Consider the following 21,491-nt stretch of genomic DNA (forward strand, 5'->3'; position numbering starts at 1 on the left):
AGGACCGAGATAAACGCAGGAAGAGAGAGGGGCAGAGGCCACATCCCACTGAATGTGTGGACCACGTTAAGAAAGTGTCCTTTACTAGGAGCAAATTAAGGTCACTGAAAGATTCTATTAATATTATTTGCATTTTAAAATTTGATTCTGGCTGGTGCAGGGTAGGGCTTGACTTGAGCTTGAAGGAATGCTAGATTGGAGTCAGGAAGATCAGTTAGGAAGTCGCAGCCTTGTTTCAGGAGAAAAATAATAGCAGCTTAACATTTAGTAGTCATGCAGCGGAAGGAAAAAAATACGGGTGAGAAATGGTGGCACTGAAGTGTTTCTTAAAGTAGAACAAAAGAACAGCAGGTGTTGGAGAGCTGAGCTCAGGTTTGAGTATGTTGAGTCTGAGGTTTCTCAGGGACATTTTCATTGAACATAGCAGCCCACAGCTGACAAGGTAGTTGGCAATACCATGTGGGCAGCTGGACATATACTGGTGTGGTGATCCAAGAAAAAAAAAAGGTAAGAACTGAAAATGCAGGTTTGGGACCTAGTTGTGTAGGTAAATCATCACAGAAGACAAAGCTCCCAGTATAAAAATACAGTTCCCCTGTTGCCCTTGTGCAACTTGTTTCCTCCTGGAGCAACTTACACACACACACACACACACACACACACACACACTCCACACCCAGTATTGTTTCTGACCTCTGACTTAGAGAGGCTTTGATTCATTCAGAGAGGCTGTCCACACTTCTCCTTTCTGGCCGGCTTTTACTTACATAAAATGTTATGGGACTCTGAGGAACAGTCCTCGTGCGTAGTACATAGGCTGGAGTTAACACCTCCCAGTTCACGGAGGGAAACAGGCCTAGGCAGCCATCATCACCAGAGCAGAAGGAATGAATATATACTTCTAAGGTTTTGGCTTCATTATTTGCACCTTCTATTTGGCCTAGAGTTCAATAGTGAGCCTTTATGGAAGGTCCAGAGATAGTGCCCATTTGTGCACGCGTCACACATTTCCTCCCATCAGTGTAAGTTTCATTCTCCTGTATCTAGCCCCTGAGTCAAGGATCAGGTGAGACAGGCATACCTACCTGTTCCCTTTCCTCCCTCCTAGCCATGATATTTCCAGTTTATTTCTAACACATTAACAGAAGCATTAGATTTATTCAGCAAGTTCCAGATCCTTGGACTTGAGAGGTTTTTTAGTTCAAATATGATATGTCTTTTCACAAAAACACATTGTCTTATTCATGTGGTTGCTCATAAATTACATTCATGAAAACTAATTTTTCATATTGTGAAGTTGTTTTAACATTTATCTCCAAACATGTGTGGTCACTTGAAAGTAGTGGGATGGACTCCAGCCTGGAATGTGGTTCAGAGGAAGGAACACACCCAGATACAAAAGGATTTAATGCTCACATAATGAAGCTTTCTGCTCCCAAGCAGGTCCAAGGTGGCTTGAGAAAACAAGGAGGGGACACGGGCTTGGCTGGTGTATAATGGGTAGGGGTGTGGAGCAGGGTTGAGGTGGGTTGCCATGGTCCGAACTTCCCTCTGGCACCAAAGTTTGCCAGATGAGGGGTTAATGGGGAAGGGGGGAGAATGGTCGGGCTTGAATGCTGTCAGAATTCAAGCATCAAGTATGGAAGTCAGAATTTTTATTACAGTTCGCTCTGGATGTTTGACTAGTGAAGTGTGCCATGTTTCATTTAACTGAACTTGAACTTGTGTAAGTAAAGCAATATGGTACTCTGTGAAGGCTGCAGTCTGAAAGTGGTAGGGGAAATGAAAATTCTACTAAATGCCTTGTATTAAGAGCCCAACATTATGTATTTTGAGAAGTGAAACGAGTGTGTTGGTCACTATCAATGTCTGGGACTCTGAAGGTGGTAAGTGTCTTAGTGAGGCATTTTATTATGGATTTAGTATGTGTAAAGATAGGTGCAATCTTGATTTATGTTTTAGGTTGTCTGTGACACAAGAAATTCCCAGAAATCTTTTCCCTGAACAGTCTACCTTGGATAGGGTATTGTTGCTGCCATTGGCTGGACCAAAAGAGTACATCACTGGCAATGGCCCAAGAGTCTGTAGAGATGGGGCTGACTGTTGGCCAGGGCACCCAGGGAAAGAAGACACTCAGGGCATGAATTCTGGCTACTTGTGCTGACTCTCAGGTCCTGTCCCGTTATCAGGAACATTCCAGTGAAGGCCGGAAAAGTCGCAGCTTTCCAGCAAACTCCATCACATATGATGGTGATGATACCACCTATGAAGTATATAAACTGCTTCTCACTTGGTTGATCCCAGGGAACTCCTCAGATAGCCAAGGGGTCTGGAAAAGGAAGGGTCTTTCTCCAGCACCATGGCACCTGGCAGAGAAATGAGGATGGAGGGGCACACTATCCTACAGGGTGCTGCTTCCATGACCCAAGGCATAACGGGCAGCTAGGGACGGACTGCCACAGGCTCAGTGTCTGTGACAACCAGTCTTTGTTTCTAGGAGAGTCCAACATGCAGCCAGTACTCGTACTCTAATGCCTTATGTTAATTTTTGTAATTATTTAATGAATATTGACCTGGAAGAAAAATCATTTTATGCTAGCCATCTGTAGGAATAGCTAAACAAGACTATTTGTTTTAAAATTCACATACATATGTATATACATATACATATACATAATTATATATAAAATACATAAAGATATTTTTAATTATATATATAAAATTTTGACTCCATTTAACTTCTCAAAAAGTGTCAAGATGGCATCCTGACTACTTTAATCAAATAACAAGCTTTCAGGCTTTCTGTGCAGCTTTCCTTCTGGGATACAATACTGTGAGTTTTGCCTCTGCCCCTCCAGCAATCCCACTCTTCCTCCAGTAGGTTTTTCATTAAGAAGCTGAGCAGGGCCACTGTATCCCCAACACAGGTCTGCAATTGCCCCCAGCATTAACTTGAAAATTTTACATCAGTGCACCATGAGGGGATGTCTGCCTCCTACAATGGAAGTCCCGTTTCCTGAGCCCCTCACATTTTCTGAATTTGGTACTCTTACATATGCTATCCCATTTATAGGTTTTAATTCTTACAACAGCACTTTAAAACATAAACTGCCTTTGGCTTCTACCAGATGAGGAAACTATAGTTCAATAGAGTGACAATAGCTAGTAAATGACCCACGGTTACAGTAAGTCGGGTATAGTAAGGGATTGGACCAAAGTGGGGCTGATTATTACAAAGTGCGGGTTCTTTCTACTACTTGAAATACAATACAATTCTGGCAAGAATTATGCAAAAACACTGAGGCAAAACTCAACAATTCTAATTAGTTAACAATTAAAATCATAGAGCTAAAAGGAATTTTCTGATGATCGTAGTCTAACCTCTTTCTAGACAGGGAAACTGACACACAGGTATGTTGATCACCTGAGGCCATACAGGTAGGTTGGAGGCAGAGCTGTGATTCTGACCTAGACCGAATCCAGTGACTTTTCCACTAGAATATATTGCCAGTCCCAGAGCTGGCTCACTAACTTCAGACTTAGCCAAGGTAGCATGAATATTGATGATATTGACAAGATATAGCCATAGGTCTGGAGTCTAAGTGCGCATTTTGCTGAACAGCTCTCTTCCTCACCACTGCCCTGCTTGTAAAATTCATCCAGGCAGCTGCTGTAATTTGTTTTGCGATCCCTTGAGGGGCTGTATGTCCCGAGTACAAATCAACAGCCTAGTCAGGTGCAAGAGAAAGCCCGGAGTTTCCTGCTAGGCTCTGCCTTCCACTTCCCTCCTACAGAGCTGGGTAACACTTCACTTTTAAGAGGCCATTAATTAGTACTAGATTAAAAGTACAGCTACTTAAGCATGACTTGCCTTACCCACAGGAACACTGTAGGACTCCAGCCAAGTTTATCCTACTGACTGGAATAATAGAGCATCCCTCTGTGGACTATCTCAGGCTGTAGCACATTGGGTGACCCTTACAACCCCATGTAGTGACCCTTACAACCACTCGGGTAGTGCCTATCCCTGACCTTTGAGGAAGTCCAGGTAAATATGACACTAGATTTCAAATATCTTAGACAGGAAAAATGGAAATAATTTGAAAAAGTAGGCACATGAACATCATTTATCATTATATTACTTTTTTTTTTCTTTTCCGGGCACTTGGCATAGTGCCTGGCCCACAGTAGGTACTCAACAAGTATTGAACGACTCATTTCTCCAAAACCGTAAATTCTATATAATTACGCAGAACGATAAAGGGAAGCCAGGACTTAACCCCCCTGTAAGTCATTTGTTTGCCTTTAGTTTCTCAAATACCTTATTAAAGAACTTACCTAAGAATACCTTTTTATCCAATGTAAGGGAGCTGTGTTAAGAAAACTAAGATTAGTGGACGCTTATCGTCATTAGCAAGTCAAGTAAATGAGAGCCAATTCAATACCTGAGGATATATATATTCTATGTTAGGTAGCATGCAAATTGCTCACAGCAATTTATACAGTAATAGAAATGTGAAATAGGGAAGAGTGGTAATAAAAAGGAACAGGTGGCCCAGGAGGAGGAAATCCTGGAGAAAAGTTCCAATTGGCAAGTAGGGAAGGAACATGAAAGAGGGAAAGTATCATTTGGAGGGCTTGGATAACCCCACACCACTTGTTTGAACAACTCAAGGAAAAGAAGGGAGTCCTAGCTACTACTTACTGAGTATGCCCCGTCCTTTCCCATCTCTTAGCTCACATCTTAAACCCTTCCTTTGGAAGATCATTTTCATCATTTCCCAGAAGGAGAAGGTGAAATGCCTGGCCCAGGGCCACACAGAAGACAAGCAACACTAGAGTTTAATGGTTCTCAGAAAGTGTTCTGTAGATTCACAGGAGTTTTGCAAGGGTGCACAGGCTAGGTGAGGGAGCCCATTCTGCAGGCCCATGAACCTGCTTCAACCAGAGAAGCTGGTCTCTGATCTGCTTTACATAATAGACTTGCACTTAAGACTTTATTCGAATCAGGGCACCATTTGTTATAAATAAAAAACAATCAACAAAAACTGCTATAATCGAGGAAACTAGTTTCCTGGGGCTGTACGATGTATGTAATGCAGTCAACATGGTAGATAATTGAAAAGTGATTGCACTAAGCACAGCCTAAAATATTCACATGGAAGAAATAAAAACATTCAGACAACACTTATGACCCTTTTGGGTCAGCGGAGGCTGCTGTAGTCGAGGACCGAGGCACGAGTGTGGCTCAACAGTGGGTAGCCCTAAATGCCGAATACCCGTAGTGATCGAAGGCGCTGTCTTCCAAAAGCATCGGCTAGAAGGATTCCAGCCCCATGACGTCCACAATAAACATTTCTGTGCTGCAAACTCTGTGCTAGAAGCCTCAACCAATGTTATTACCTTAGCAAGCCCCCCACTGACAGCAAGGACAGATCCCGAATGCCAGGTGCTATCACAGATAAAGTGGCTCTAATAACTAGTGTTGTTCTTTGTGATGCACTTTTAATTGGATCAATTTCCTCTCAATTATACAGTCCTCGGAAAGCAGATGATGAAACCAATTTCATCTTCAGAACATGGGGCTTTCTCCAGGTAAAAAGTGCAAGATAAGCTAGTTGGACCTCACACCAACTATTTCCCTTCCTATTCTTTGGCAGCTATTACAACAGAAGCCAAAAAAACCAATGCCACCACCGAAAAACAAACAATACAATTCTGAGTAGCCCAGCTGAGCAGATTTTGTTTCTTTTAAAAAGCAAGGTGATAGTTCTTTGGCTTGCCATCAGCCCGGCACCTAAGGAACAAACTATGTTGCTTAGTAAAACTAAAGCTGGAGGATCCTTGTCACAAATTCCCTCGCCCACTTCTGGTCTTTTTAAAAGGACAAGACTTCTTCCTTCATTGAGCTCTGATTACAAGGATAAAGCAAATGGTAGAGGCTCAGTTCCTAACACAGGGCTGGTGATTCTCCATAGACCTTGGGGGCTAGGGCTGTACATGTGTGTGGAAGTAAGATTTGGATTTCTTTACATAATGGTGCCTTAGGCTGAATTTTGACTGGGGTAGGTCCTTAATGATCTCAAAGAATTCAGTGTTACATATGGCAGCAAAACAGCAATGGTACAACTTATCCCTCTCATCTCCCAAATCCCGTATTTAATTAAGACATCAACAACAGCAATGAAGAAACAGTTATCAATTATTTAATTCTGATAGAGGAATGGAAATAAATCTCAAAACCAAATATTGTGCAGTCACTTGAGGAAAATACAGAATAAAGACCAAACAGTTTTGTCTGACGAAAATGAGATGTGTCCACCTCCCCGTTTGTTGACCCCAGCGTGTGCTGTACGCTTCTGCAGTCCACTCTTAGCACAGGTCCGTGGAGAGAGGTACTATGAAAAATGACACGCTCTAGAGACTACTCTGAAGTGTTTACTGACTACGTTAGCATTTGTGTTTGTTTACTCCCATCTTTCTGTGCTTTGAAATAATTCCAATCTATACGATCCTATAAAAGGCAAGCGATTTCCAGGCTGAAGTCTCCAACACCAACCAGCTAGGGTTCGATCCATTCTCTGTCACATCTGCAATTAGAGACCAGTCCAAGATGGCACAAAACCCCCAGAACCAAGAGGTACTGCTTCCCGAAAGGAATGTCTATCTCCCTTGGTGGCACTGAATGAGCTTTCACTCTGGTAAAGGTGAAGAGACCTGAGACATCATGCCACAGGGACATGAGGTCTGAAATGAAAGATGGAGCAGATCCCACTGGAACATGCATACTAAATGCAGCAGAAGTGAAGAGAAAATGTCATATATGAAGCACATTACAATAAGAGGGAAATATGGGACCAGGGTTATCAAAGCCAAAAGAGGGAAATCAACAAGGATTCAGTACAAGGGCAAATTTCAAATACAGGGGGCAAAAGGCTTTCTACTGAAGCCTCAGAAGTGCCTAAGTTCTAATCAAACTTCAGCTAACCCCATATCAGATGTCCTATTTGGGGCAATACATCTGTTAAAGCTCTAAATTTAGGAGGGAAATAATGCAAAAAACGAAACAAAACAAAACAAAACCAAAAAAAAAAAAAACAAAAAAAACCACCCCACTAAAATACAGCTTCTAAAATTCTAGGACTAGCCAGCTGGCATAAAAACACAGGCCAAGTGCACTCTACAATACCACCGACAACCAAGGAAGAAGGGAGAGGAAAGTGGCTGGGAAGCAGAAGAAACAGTTCTCTCTCATCCCCTAAGGGGTCGAGTATCTTCTCAGATGGTAGCTGTAAATCTTGATGCAGTGATCCCAACAGTCCAAGACCAACAGCTGCCCTTTAGGAGTGAGGGCGATGCCCACTGGACACGTGAGCCCCTCTCGAATAAGGACACTGTAGCCCCCACCCTTAGGAAAGTGGAGAATTTCCTTTCGACTGCTATCGGCCACGATGAGATCCCCACGAGCATCCACACACATGCCAGCGATGCAGCGGAAATCCTCATTCTCTGAGAAGAAGTGGCTAATCTGGCGACCCAGCTGCCCATCAGGGCCCACAGAGCCAATGGAGAAGCCACCCTCCAGGTGGTGCTCATTCTGCCGATTCTCCAGATTGAGGCCCAAGCCCTGGGTGAAGTAGACAGTGCCCTCAGCATCACAGGTGACAAACTTGGGTCGCACGGCACTGCAGAGGCAGCTGTATTTGACCACCCCTGCTCCTCGGTCAACAGTGAAGCACCAGAGCTTTCCACCTTCCACATCAGTGACCACAAATTGGCCAGACGGAAGGGCTGTGATGCCCCAGGGTTTGCTTAGCTGGCTCCTGTGACAGGCCACACAGTGACCGTCCAAGGTGTATACCTTGAGGGAGTTGTCGTAGCTGTCAGTCACACCGATGAGCCCATGGCAGTTCATGGCCACTGAGAGGGGAGTGAGATTGGGCAGATCGGCCCCAAGGAAGCTCAGCACAAAGCTGTCAATGCCGCTAGGGCTGCGGCGGATCTCCTTCAAGAAGCCTTTCCGAGTGAAGACTTGGATACGGTAGTTGCCTCGGTCAGCAACCAGCACTTCACCTTGACTCGTCACGTAGAGACTGACTGGAAGGTTGAACATGCCTGGCGTGCTGCCTTTTGCCCCCATTTTCTTGAGAAAGAGGCACTGCTGGATATTGGCAGCGGTCTCGGAACCCCGCTGCTTAGCAGGCGAGGCCCTAGGGCTGGCGACCACTTCCTCGGGGCTCATGTCCATCTCTCTAAATGTAACGGAGGTGGAGGCGGCAGAAGCTGCCGCCTCCATGGCCCAGGAATCTTCCATGTTGACTGTCCGGGGCTTTTTAACAGCCTGCCCGATTTGGAGGGGGCCGACATGGCCAACCTTGAGAAGCTCCACATCCTGCAGGGTTAGCTCCCGGGGCAGGCTGGCCGTGAGCTCTGGCTCCTCCTCGTCAGCGGTCTCTTCCAGGAGCGCTACATCTGCCTGCTTGATCTTGGCCAGGAAGTAGTCACAGCGAGACACAGCCTGCACCTCTGCAATGTTAAGCAGGTAGCTCTGCTCCTCGACGACCTGACTGTTGGCCTTCTCAACCTCAGCCAAAGAGCCCGTGAAGAACTTCCGGGAGCGAGCCAGCTCCTCCTGGACCCTGCGTTCCTCATGGCCGTACTCCTGGAGAACCGCTTTATACCGTGCTTGAAGGTCCTTGGAGACCCCTTCCAAGGCCACCTTCCGGCGTTGCAGCTCCCCCATGAGCTCCCGCAAGCGGGCCAGCTTCTCTCCAAAGTCCTGACGCCGCTCCTCAGCTGCTTCTTTGACAGGAAGCGTGCAGTGGCCAGGGGGCTGGTGGTCCGCCTCCCGGCAGGGCTCACACAACACCACGCCGCAGCTCCGGCAGAACTGCCGGGGCAGCCGCCGGCCACAGGACCGGCACATGAGCAGCCCCACAGCCTCGCTGAGCCCAGCTGTGTCGATGATCTTCAGCACTGTCAGGTTGTCTGTCAACTGGGTGAGGCTGGTTATGCGGGTAATCTTGCTGCAGAACGGACAGCGTACACCATTGATGCTACTGGCCAGGAGCTTCTCCAGGCACTGGCGGCAGATGGTGTGGCCACAGTGCAGGAGCTTGGGCCGCAGCTGCTCCTCTGTGAAGGACTCCATGCAGATGGGGCATTCCAGCACTTCCCGGAGGGCGTCCAGGTTCAGGTGAGAAGCTGCTGCTGCTGCAGTGGCCATCGTGCTTCCCTTGAGGGGCCTGCTAATACAGCCCAGAACCAACCAACTTGGCATTCATGCTCCAGAGGGTCAAATCCTGCTAACGAGAATAAGAAGCGTTTATTCCACTGCCTGCACGAGCTAATTCACTCAAGAAACATCAAGAGAATAGCTACCATCATTCATTCAGCTGCTGACTTATTTAACAAGTATTTAGTCCACTCCATTAGATGATGGTGATACACAAGGAAGTAAAGCAGACAAAGCATTGCATAGTGAGTAAGGAATCAGGGTCTGGAGTCTCCAGTATTTAGCTGTGTGACCTTAAGGAAGTAACCTAAACTTCCCAAAGGTCAGCTGCCCATCACCTGTCCATACAATTGAAGTGATAACGGTGTCTATTTAGTTTTCAGAGGGGTTTAACAGTATGATGAATATGCTGCACCTCATACAGCCCATGGCAAGCAGTGTGCTTGATAAATGTTAGTGATCAGTGACGTCTACGACTCAATTTACATTAGGGAAAAAGCATAGGAAAATTACACACAGGAAAGGATTATACATAAGTTCTCTGGGAGCACAGTGGATAGAATAAACAGTTCCTGTAGGAACTGCAGAGGCTCCCCGGATGCACGGACACTTCTGAGATATGTCCGGAAAGAAACATGGCCTTGAGGGATAAAGGCATTTTAAGCAAAGAAAACTATGTGAACTAAAACACAGAGCCACTTTCATTATGTTATAGAGAGTTTATGGTGCCATGTTTGGGGTCCTAGGAAGCACACAGGGAAGCAGAAAATTATGATGATTAGCTTTAGGTGATCCGTAAAACAATAGGTGAGGGAATACATGTATTTTTCATTCATCTATTGTCCCATCTACTCACTGATTCACTCAACTAAGACGAGGTACCATGTATTTTACTGTACTAAGTTCCTAGGACACAGATCCTGCCCTTCAGATGCTCTAACTTTAGTAAAGGACATAAGACATGTAAGTAAATAATAACTAAGGCAGAAAACAGTATCATAAATAAGATCCATACTCAATTTGATGGAGGCTAAGAGGCATTCACTGTAATTTGAAGGGAAACAGAACGGTATTGGATAGGGTCCTGGATACGTGGAGATGGGGGAAAGGGGCGTACCAAACAAGGACAGCCTTACTAAAGGTTAGAGAGCAAGGGAGAGCAAGAACTTCAGTGCATTAGAAAGAGAACAGGGAACATGTAGCCTCTATAGGTTTGTTTCCATAGAAAATGAAATAATGCTGCCTTCACAGGGTGAATGCAAGGATTAAATGAGATAATACAGGGAGTGTATAAACTTCCAAGTTTTGGCTCAGCACCAAAAAAAGTCTCGGGTAAATTTTAGTTCTCTTTTCTGTCATTCTTAGGTTAAAATTGTGGGAGAATATAGTGAGACCAGAGTTATCTGGTTTGATTATGAGAATAATGATAAGAAGTCTTCAGAGCCGAAATGAGACCTTCAGATTTCATTTTGATGGGCGCAGTGAAGCAACACATGTTTTCAAGCATGGAAGTGATAACGATCAAAGCTTGAATGCAGTAGGTGAAAAGGCTGAGAAACTAGTTTGGAAAACTGCTGTAAAATTGCCTGGGGGAGGAAACGGGGAGCCTGAACTAGGGAGCAGGTGGTGGCAATGGAAAGATGCACTTGAGCAAGATTAAGAAGTACAATCACCAAGATGAGTCGATTAAAGAGGGGGAAGTGGGACAGCTAAGAAAGCCAGAGACTCCAGCCTGGTGATTTAAAAAACAGTACTGCCTTATCAAGACAGTTTATATTTGGCCTGGAACACCCCCTACTTCACCAAGTACAAGCCATAAATACTCCCACCTACCTTGATCCACATATGCTCATAAAATAGAACAGAGATCTCAGTGCTCTGCAGATTTATGTCCGTGTCAATTTATACCCCAAATTAGAATGAACAGATCTAGCAAGGTGAGGCACAGGGGCCAAGTGCAGCCCTTCTCAAATGCAAATTCTACAGCTGTGTCCTTGCAGTCTCCGGATAATGCAGACTGTCAGCCATCAAGGAGAAGAGGAGGGCAAGTTAGCCTGGTTTGAGGATAACGCAGCAAGGTGAGAAAAGCTTTGCGAACATCATCAGCGTCTTTCTCCATGCATATAGAAGACAGGAAGTCAATGCAGAGATACATATTACGGAGTCTCCCCATACTTACTCTGCACGGGGTCCTGACAAATATTCAATAGCAGACACACATAATTTATCCCAAGTCAATCCCACCTCTCTGAAATCTGACTTCTCTTCCACCAGAAGGGAACAGTAACCATCTAGTACCTTCCATGTGCTGGATACTGCACTAGATGCTTTCTATACTTAATCTCATTGAATCCTCCTAATGACCCCACAAAGCAGGTACTATTTTTATTATTTTGTAAGGAAACGAAGGCTCAAAACAAGTGATTCAAGGTCACAAAGCTCAAACATGCTGAAACCCTGCAGTACAGATATCTTTAACTTTGTTTAACCCAGAATTACTTCGAGTTTTAGGGCTTTTTCCCCACTCTCATGTAACACTTGCTGACAAGTGTTCCCTAGACCATTCTTTGGGAGATGCTGCCTTGTAGAATGTAAGTTTCTCCACAAAAACCAACAATACTACTGTTAATGAGATTTAGCCCCAGTGGAGTCGTTGGCTACTCTGATTTATTAGCTGGGCGACCCACTTTCACACACCAACCTTGTAACCCATTATGACTCAAATTCATGTCTCAACAAAATAACATACCATCAAATATCATGAACCTATAGGTGAAACTTACTACTGAATTCTTAGATGCCATAGGTCTGGGTACAGTACTATAGAAATACTGATGAAAACCTTAACTCAAAATCCAAGCAAACTTTAGGTTTTAAACCAATAGCTTCAGCTCCTTCTTCCATCATCTGGCACAACAGACTGAGGGCAACATTTGGTGTTTAGATCCAGAGCGTGCTACCTTACAGTGCAAGGGACATCTGTTCTTCCCAAAGCTGGCACTGCAGATCAGCTAATTAGACAAGTCTGCCAACTTGTAAAAATACTAGCAAATTCTTTCCCCAGCTTTCTGGAATATCATACCACCTCCTTCAATTAAAAAGCTTCTTGCCTCCTCGTCTAAGCTATCTACTTTAAAAAATGAATTTACTATGCCCACATCCATATTCCAAATTATCTCAGCTATCTGCAGCTTCGCTAGGCTCCCTAAGGCAGAAGAGAATGTCAAAGATTCCTACTCTAAAGCCAGTGTGCTCTGCCAGGAAAACATGAGTTCTCATCACTAAAGCATCAGGTAAATGGCCTCAAACTTGGGAAAGGCCTGAACTATGTCTCCCATGTCTATGACCCATCAACACGGCCTTCAGCAGGATCCCAGCCTGATAAAGAACCATACGACAGGCAGATACAGTCCCTCTCATCAAGAAACATACATCTAGCCATCACTGTTAATACTAACAATGATTCAGTTCGCAAGTCAATTCGAACTCAGTTTCCCTCAAAGGACCAGAGGGTGACAAGAATTGTCTTACCATTCCAAGTCCCGCCATTAGCCACGCATTTTCTGTCAGCTATAAACTCTAAAACCAATCAGAACGAACCCTCAACATGTTATAATAATCTTGTCTGCCTTCATGACACCTTAAAGATGCTTCCTGTTGAGTGCTCTGTACCATCAATTCTTGAACCCTCACCTCACTGCTCTGATCTCACGATTAATACCGCACTTCCCCTACCAATACTAGCCCAGCTCTTCTGCTCCAGATAAGAATCTACCCCTCAAGTTGTGTTTACTTCAGCTGCCTTAAGACTCAGGAATATTCTATAGTCACTACCTAACCTGATCTAGCCACTGCTGGCCCCACCATGCTTTCCCCGGTCCATGAGTTAAATAACCAAGAGAGCAGAAAAATATAAAAACCAAAACCCCGTGATCCCTGAAGTTAGGCAGAACTGGGATTAAATCAGCACAGCCATTTACAAGTTGTGGGACAAGAGGAAAGTTATTTAACCTCACTAAACCTATCTTCTTACTTTACTAAAAGCAAGAAACTAGGGATAATGCATTTCAAGTGCCTAGTATGGAAAACAGCAGGTGTGAACTTTAAAATGGTTAATCATAATTTTAATAAAATCAGCAACAGTATTAACAGTAACAACTAGTACTAGTATTAACAAAGCATCCAGTTTACAAACTACATTTTCAAAGGGATGAAGAATCTTTCTTTTCATGGCAGATAAAAGCACATCAAGATTAATAAAAGGACTGGCCAGCTTTGAAAGAATTTGATTGAGAACACTAGGCATCCATGCTAGAAATTGATGTGCAGAGGAATTCACAACGTCTCTTGCCCAGAAAATAAGCTCCTTCTAGCAGGGACTAAATATGGAATGCTAGAATTAGTAGTGATCTCAGAGGGTAGGGTAGATGAGTAAATGGAGATCAGAAGAGAGCTATCAAGAACTCATTAATCATACGACTAGAACTAGGACTAAAAGACAGATCACTAGCCGTGACCAGTATTATACAGATTAAGAAAGCGGGTTCAGCAATCAAGCTTTTTGGATTTCAGTCCTGGCTCTACTGCTTACTGTGGAGACTGGGACAAGTTAACCAACCTCTCTGGTTCTCAGAAGGGCTTTAAAGTAGTATCTCCCTTACAAGGTTACTGTAAAGGTTTAAGTGGGATTATGTGTATAACGCACTTAGAACAGCACCAATGGAGGCATACAGTTAACTGTGCGATATACAATATGTAGCGGCAGCCACTACCCAGCCAAAGAGAAAAACCAGCACTTTTCAACAGGCATACTGTACCCAAGATATCAGATATGTAAATTTCAAATATAAAAATTCTGAGCCTTCACTAGAGAGTTTCACCTGATCTCAGAATCTAAAGATTAGAGATGGCCATCAGCAGAACTGAAGAGCTTTAAGCAATTAATCACACAAACCTTTACTGACCACATACTACCAGCCCAGCTCCATAAAACACTATGCATATAATTTTCAAACCAAACCAAACACAAACAGAGCTCTTTACCTAAAAACTAGAAAATATGTAAAACAGTACCACATTTCCTTTCCTAAGACATGAAGGTCCATGCCACCATGTCACATTTCTGCTTTGACTGGGATTTTACAAGGCTTATACCATTCCCTTTCTAAACTCTATTTACTCCTCTTGCACGTGAATGGAATGCTAACCAAGTGCATAGCCATCTCCCCAGTGGAGTGGCTGGCAAGAGTGACTTTCACAAAGTCTGAGAGGCCCCCACTTGACACTCACCTAGTTCTGTTGTGTGGAAGAGAGTTGGGAGTTTAATTTTACTCAGGGCATTTAAGGTTACCTGCAAACAGCTAAGAAAAACTCACGTGGGAGCTTATAGGGAAACACAGGCATCACCAACAGAGCTGTGTACTGGTCTAGACAAACAAAACCACTCAGAAGGAAGAGTTTGTGGAAAAGGAAACCTGAGTAACAATATGTCAAGGACAGGTTAAATCAGTACTAGTTTGCTGCAAAGACACTTGCCAGTCTCTTCTTCTAAAACTGTAGGAGCTAGAAAGGTTCCCTTGCATCTTCCACAAACACTTAGGTAATATCAATGCTACCAACGTGACTTAAAGAATCTAGGACAAGGGGAAAAAAGAGTCCTTTCTCAGAGGACCTCCAACTCATCTCCACCTGCCCACCTGTCTTCCAGTTCTTTCATCAGCATACAACACATGCTCACTTAATCATGAGCTTTTGATGAAAGGATCAGGAAGCAGATCCTGGGAAAGGTACAAGAGGGGATGGGAATTTGGGACAGACTGGTGAGGGCTGCTTAAGCTCACTGAAATTTGGCAAAACAACCTTCAGTTTCGTTCTAGCAATGTCTTCCTCTTATAATTACCGCCTCTTATAAAACAACCATTTAGTGAATGTCAGGTACCTTGTATTCCCTTAATAACCTTGTGAAGTATGTTATTCCTCTTTATAAATAAGGAAACCAAGGTTCAGAGAAAAGCAACCTAAGGTCTCAAAGCTGGTAGGTAGTGGAAACTGAGGTTCAAATCCAGGCGTGTCAACTCGCAGTCATAAAACCACACTGACTCAAAAAATCTGTTACTCTTCCATAGCTGATAAAACCACACTGACTCAAAAAATCTGTTACTCTTCCATAGCTGATGAGGCTCCCGTTAGCTCTAGGCAGTTTGGCTGAGAGGTTAGTAAAGGTACCTAGGAATGATTTTCTAATCAAATTATTTGTTATAGCAGAAGGAAGAAAAATAAAGAGAGTGTCACAGAGGCAGCACATCAGTGTGCTCGGACAGTGACCAACTTGAAGGGCTTTGTAAACTTGACTACCAAACTCTCCAGACATAGGTGTATGGGCTTTAAGTGTTGGAAAAGCCTTTCTAATAAAACTAGTATAATACTGCGTAGGAGTCAGACATAACTGAGCTCACATCCCCACTTTGCCCCTTGCTGTGTAGCCTTGAGTAAAGCATTTAATCTGTTAGTTTTTCATTTGCATAATATGGAATATCTACATTGTTGGCAGGATCACTCGCAGGATTAATAGAGTTAATGCACATAATAAACAATAAATGGTTATTCTTATTTTTAATAGATTGAGGCTGATAAGAAGTGTCTGTCCTAGGTCACCTGGTAAATTAGCAGCAGAGGAGGGATTTTAGACTTCAAGCCTCTTGAGTCCCAGGGTGATTCAACTGCCATTACATATTTTCCATGGTGGTGTGTTTGGATGTCCCAGCTAAATCTCCTGCCTTCTGATGCCCTAATTTGTTTCTGAACTGGCTTCAGCAGTGCTACGGCTAGTCCTGGAGCAGACAGAGCAAATGCTGTTCTATCCCAGGGAAAAGAAGCCCAAGAGATCATTTAGAAGCAGGAGTTATCTTCCAGAGGATGAGAACCTTCAGCTTCAGTCCCCCTATGAAGTGTTTTTTCAACCAATGGCCTCTACACCTACCCTTTAGTCTCTAGCACCTCATCCTAACCTCAAGCTCCTCCCCCTATCTACCTACTGGTCCTGGTCTAAGAGCAAATCACGAACAAAGTCCAGGGTTACTCCCTATGTAATAAGACAGTTTTGTCTCGTTTAGAGTTCAAATTGATAGTCAGTGATACTCACTGGGCAGTCCTTTCACTGAGGGGAATGCACTGAGATTATGACTAAGCGGACCCCAGCAAGGGGGGGAAAAAAAAAGAAAGAGGGAATATACAGGGTTACAGAGATCTAAATATGAGCCTGGCTCTGCCATTCCTAGCTAAACAAGTCACTTCCTAAGACGGAGTTTCCTTATGTTTAAAACTGAATAGAGCAGAACTTGCTTAGTAGTGCTGTGATAAAATTAAAATTACTAAAATGTGAGTGCTGTGCACCAGACACTAAGCACCCGTGATTTACTTCACTGAATCTTCATAATACTCTATGACGTAGTCTTGTTATTAATACTTTATAGATGAAGGGCCAACAACAGGGAAGTTAAGTTAACTCACTCAAGATCACAAAGCCAAGTAGAGATAGACGCAAGATTGGAATCCTGGAGTAGAGTTCCTCAGCTTTGGCACTACTGACAGTTTGGGCCAGCTAATTCTTTGTTCTGAGGGGCTGTCCAGTGCACTGTAGAATGCTCAACAGCATCCTTGGTGTCTATCTCCTAGAGGCCAGTAATCCCCATACCCCGACTGTAGTCGAAAATGTCTCCCGACATTGCCAAATGTCTCCTGGGGGACACCACTTCCCTAATTAGGAGTCATCTCTTTAGAACTTGGCACAGGACTAAATACTCAATGTTCCCCCTTTCTTGTCTCTCTCTCCCAGCCCAAACACTTCCCTCACAGAGCCACTGCCTCTTGAGCTGTTGGTCTATAAGTGACCTTATATAGGATTAATTCAATCTACTTATATAACTGGTAACGGAAACCAGGCCTGAGATCTTGTTCTACTCATCCCCTGAAGGTCTCACAGACTATGTGCTGTCACAGCTTGGAGGGATAGCCAAAAGGATACTTGGGCAGATGACCTTGAATAGTTTCCCGTTTTATGGCTTTTTAACCACTCTTTTTTCTCCTCCCAAGCCTACAACTTTCAGCAGGCCCAGGGTTTAGAGCGAGTGGCCGTTCCATGGCTGCTTTGTGATAAGTGATCTTTGGTTAGTGAGGGAGGCAGATTCTGCCCCTAACAGGGAAAGTCCGGCTCTTTCAGGAGTTCTCATCTCTGAAGACTTCTGACTTTGCTGCTGAAACCCTGAACTCTCCTAAACTTCATACACTGAAATCCAGCGCATGCCTTATCTCCAGGTCCTTAGAGCTCTAGCACTTCCTTTGCTGCCCATGCAGACTTCAGGAATATCCTTTTAGCAACCCAACACCAATCCACATATCTATTCAGAGTCCCCTTATTCTATAACCCAGTTAGTACGTCTCCATCCTACCCCGCAACCCCCCTAAATTGTGTTCCCAACCGTTTTTACAATCGAGAATTCAGCCTTTTGGGCTCTCCGTTGCAGCCCTCGCCAGTTCTATGCCCATGCCCCCCAAATCCCTGGCACAGCTCCTTTTATGTCTGTTTCCAAACCTCTGCAGCCTTCAGCCCTGCATCCCAGCACGACACCCCAGTCACACAGCTCAGACTTCTGCCCTCCAATCTGAGCCCCTAACTCCTGCATTCCATCAGGCAAGATGCCGTCCTCAAACCTGGGTCCTTTTCCTTTTATCCTCCTCATGTCACGGGTTGCCTTTTCAAACCTGAGCCAGGCCCCCTCTTACTAAGAGGACACTGCCTCCCACTGACTCCCCCATGAACTCACCCCCTCAATTTTCTCCAGATCCCATCTGGAAGATGCTTCCTCCTCAGCAACAAGAAGATCCTCAGGCCCTGATCTCTCATCTCAGGTTTTGCCCCTCAAACGCCTAGTTCCCTCAGCCTCCCGAGATGCGGCACCCCAAGTCTCATCAGGGCCGCCCCAATTCCTTCCTGTTTCCGAAATTCTGCACCCCCAGATGTCTCCAGGGCCTTCGGACGCCCTCCCACCGTCCGGATGCTGCACCCTCTCTCCTCAGGGCCCCCACATTACCTCAGGCCTCCCGAGACGCTGCACCGCGGATTGTGTGGGAGCCCCTTTCTCCCCTCCCCGCACAGCTGCATCTCTTTTGAGCTCCTCTGCCCCATCGAATCCCTCCCGAGCCTGCTTCTCGCCAGCCCCACCCCCACCCCGGTCCTACCCCTCAGATCCGGTCCCCAAACCCTGCCAGCCGGGCGTGGGCCGCGCCAGCGCTGCCCCCCGCCCCGCCACTCAGTCACCGCCCGAGACTCCGGCCGCGGTCCCTGGTCCCGGACCCTCCTTCCCGCCCCTTACCTGACCGCCCGCGGCTTCGACGACTCCACCGCCGCCAGCCCACCCGCCCGCCGCCCTCTGCGCACGCGCCGCCGCGCGCCCCTTGGCGGGCTCTAATTCGTAGAGCCGTCTGTCCGTCACTGCGCCCCGCCCTAGAGGCATGCTGGGGCTTGTAGTCGCGCGGGCCGGAGGGTTCGCGGCCCATCAGCTGGGTAGGGGCGGGCTCTCAACTGGGAACCTCCGGGCCTTTGGAACGCGGCCTGCAGCTTTATGTCCCCATTATGCAGACTGGGAAACCGAGGCAAAAGCAGGCTGCCCAAGTTCCCTCAGCGAGTCCGGGGCCAAATCTGATCTCCTGTGTCTGACTGCAGATACCCGCTTCGTTAACCCTTCACGTCCAGCAGCAGCCAGGGGAGTCTTGGATCCAGCAGAAGGGTCTCCCGGAAACGCAGCTTGCGCATGTGAGGAGTAGCCAGGGAAAGAACCCCCGCCCGCCGCTCGCCACATGCCACCCAGCGGGTAGTCGCAGAGCCTGGACTCGCCTAGAAAGGCAGTTCCTCTGGCTCCAAGTTGCTCCCTGGGACGCCCCGCAGCCTAGACGCCTGAGGTGGACGCAGCCCCCCAGCGAGGAGTCTTTTCCCTGCACCGCTGGAGGCCGCAGGAGAGCTAAATAGGGGAACGCGCTGTGCACCTGCTCTCCTGCTGTCTCTGCAGTAGCGAAGCTCCGCTGGAACCCGAACCCAAACCCAAGCCCTCAGCCCTCGGGGGCGCCCAAGTGCAACCAAGAGCAGGAGGTCAGGCCTATGGCTGCTGAGCACCTGTGGCCCCTTAAGTAGTTCCAGGCCTGGCAGAGTACCTGCGCCTGTAGCTGACTGAGTGGCACAGCGTAGGAGCAGGGCGGGGGTGGGGTAGTATGGGCCCTAACTGCAAATCCCATTTAGGTTTGTGACCCTGCACAAGCATAACACAATGAACAGAAACAAGAACAGAACTACCCTCTTTGAGCACTTAGTGTCTGGCTGGGGCTAAGCACCTCCCATGCAAAACTCCTCAATTCTCACAACCACCCTATTTAGATAAGCAACTGCCCCCCCCCCCCACCCGCTGCAATAGCAAAGCCACGTGTTCTTTGAGGTTAAAGCCCAGCCCCTGGGGACCCAAGACTGGATGAGAATCCACCCTGATTATCTTGTTTAGCTTCTACACCGCCCATTTCTTTATTTCTAAACAGAGATAACGTTTGTTTGCTATGATGATTAGCTAAGATTATGAGTACAAAGTGGTTTGCATTTAATTAACGCTAATTTATTAAAAAAATTTTAACTAGCTCTCGAAATTGCCAATTTCTGAAGCCCTAGCCCCCAGCCTTTCCGATAGTGAGGTCAATGGGAGCTCGGGTCGGTATACTTACGGCATACTTTGAACAGACCTGGGGGCTCCGGATGCCTGATAGAACTCTGGAGCTATTTAGACCTCAAGGATACATTTGTAGTCCATGGCCAGCCAGAGTTTGACCTGACTGACCAGGAATAAGTTGAATCAGGAGTGGGCTGAAGAGAGAGCCCAGCTGAGGACTGAAGGGCCCTGGGGCAGAATTTTGCTCAAAACTGGCAGCTGGCCACTGGGTGCAAACAAAACCCTTTAGGGCCAAGGGAGGAGGAATGCTGTGCCCAGGACGGAACAGTTGCTGAGTAAGAAAGTCAGACTCAGAAATGTGACTTTAAGCAGATTGCATTTTTTGTCTGATTTATGCTTATTCTAGCTACAAGATGACTCAGAGGGGTCAGCTGGGTAAGAGGGGCCGGTTTTTTGAACACCAGCAATATACCAGGCACTTCATAGATAATCCCCTCAGCAATGATTTAAGTAGATACCAGTAGCTTTCTCTTACAAAGAGGCATCTGAAACCCAGCAAGATTAACTAACTTGTCTACCTTGGCCTCCTAGGAACTGGTAGGGCTGAGGTACCTAGGCCAGTTAGACCCATGGACATGCTCTGAACAACCATCCAAAGACTACTCCCATTTTATGACCCCAGACATCTTTTCACTTTATTGGTTGAAGTATGTTTATAAGGATCAAAAGAGGAGGAGATATGACAGTGCTTAAGAAGTCAAGGAATATGGGGTAAATCCTAGCTTTCAGTCATTATGACCACAAAGTGTGATACTGTGAAGCCAAGACACTCAAACAAGCTCTTCTGGGCAGCCTTGCTAGGGAACAGCAGGAGTTGCCTTCTCTTCTGAGTTTCTGCCATGATGGAAAGAAAGTCCGAGTGGCCTGTTCACCAGAATGGCAAGAAACCTTTCTGGATAGGGACCTGGGGGTACTTCTACCAGTTCCTGTGCTGCAGGCTGGGGAGATGGGAGAATTGCTGTCAAATAGCTTTTTCCCAAACTTAAGACCTCACCCAGACCCTCCTCTCAGATTAGATGGGTAGTTACCACTCTGCTGAAAAACACAGTTCCCGGCTCCCAAAATCTCAATTCAGAACTCATCATATTTTTATACCCATGTTTCCCCACTCAGAGAGAAGCCTAGGGGTACTCCTCTGACAGTCTGGGGATATCGAATAAGCAGTCTTTAAAGAACAATCATGACAATGAAAAACCCTTTCTTTTTCTTCTTTAAAAAATCTGTTTGTTTGACTGTCCTTTTTTAATGTTTAAATTACTTACCAGTTAAATTAATTACCACTCTTGCCACAAAAATCTCAGAGTAAAATAAATACCCTGGGAAAAGGCACTCATTTTAATTCTGTGGCTTTGCATACTCTGGCACAATATTAGCATTCCTCATACACAGAGACATTTTTACAATACTCTTTGTGGAGTACTTGAAATACTCTTTATTCAGCATTTTAACTAACCTTTTTTTTTTTTTCATTTAACTTTTAAACTACCTAT

General features: G+C 45.5%; 2 protein-coding genes across 8 annotated transcripts in view; one reads left to right on the forward strand and one right to left on the reverse strand.

Annotated features, from left to right (window-relative positions):
- Positions 1-21,491, forward strand: part of ASTN2 (astrotactin 2) — an 858,139-nt gene that overhangs the window by 636,942 nt on the left and 199,706 nt on the right. The window lies entirely within an intron of this gene.
- Positions 6,185-18,702, reverse strand: TRIM32 (tripartite motif containing 32). 5 transcript variants are annotated; one of them, XM_059410937.1, is made up of 2 exons: positions 18,607-18,702; positions 6,185-9,302 (listed from the first exon to the last, which is right to left on the reverse strand). In XM_059410937.1, exon 2 carries the CDS (start codon positions 9,278-9,280, stop codon positions 7,259-7,261), a length of 2,022 nt encoding a protein of 673 aa, XP_059266920.1. In that variant the 5' UTR covers positions 9,281-9,302; positions 18,607-18,702; the 3' UTR covers positions 6,185-7,258. The 5 variants fall into 5 exon arrangements, with proteins under 5 accessions (XP_059266920.1, XP_059266921.1, XP_059266922.1 ...); XM_059410938.1 differs by having other exon boundaries at positions 6,185-9,305; positions 18,607-18,684; XM_059410939.1 differs by lacking the exon at positions 18,607-18,702 and adding an exon at positions 18,325-18,438.

This window comes from Mustela nigripes, chromosome 9 (genome assembly GCF_022355385.1).
Source record: "Mustela nigripes isolate SB6536 chromosome 9, MUSNIG.SB6536, whole genome shotgun sequence".
NCBI lineage: Eukaryota > Metazoa > Chordata > Mammalia > Carnivora > Mustelidae > Mustela > Mustela nigripes.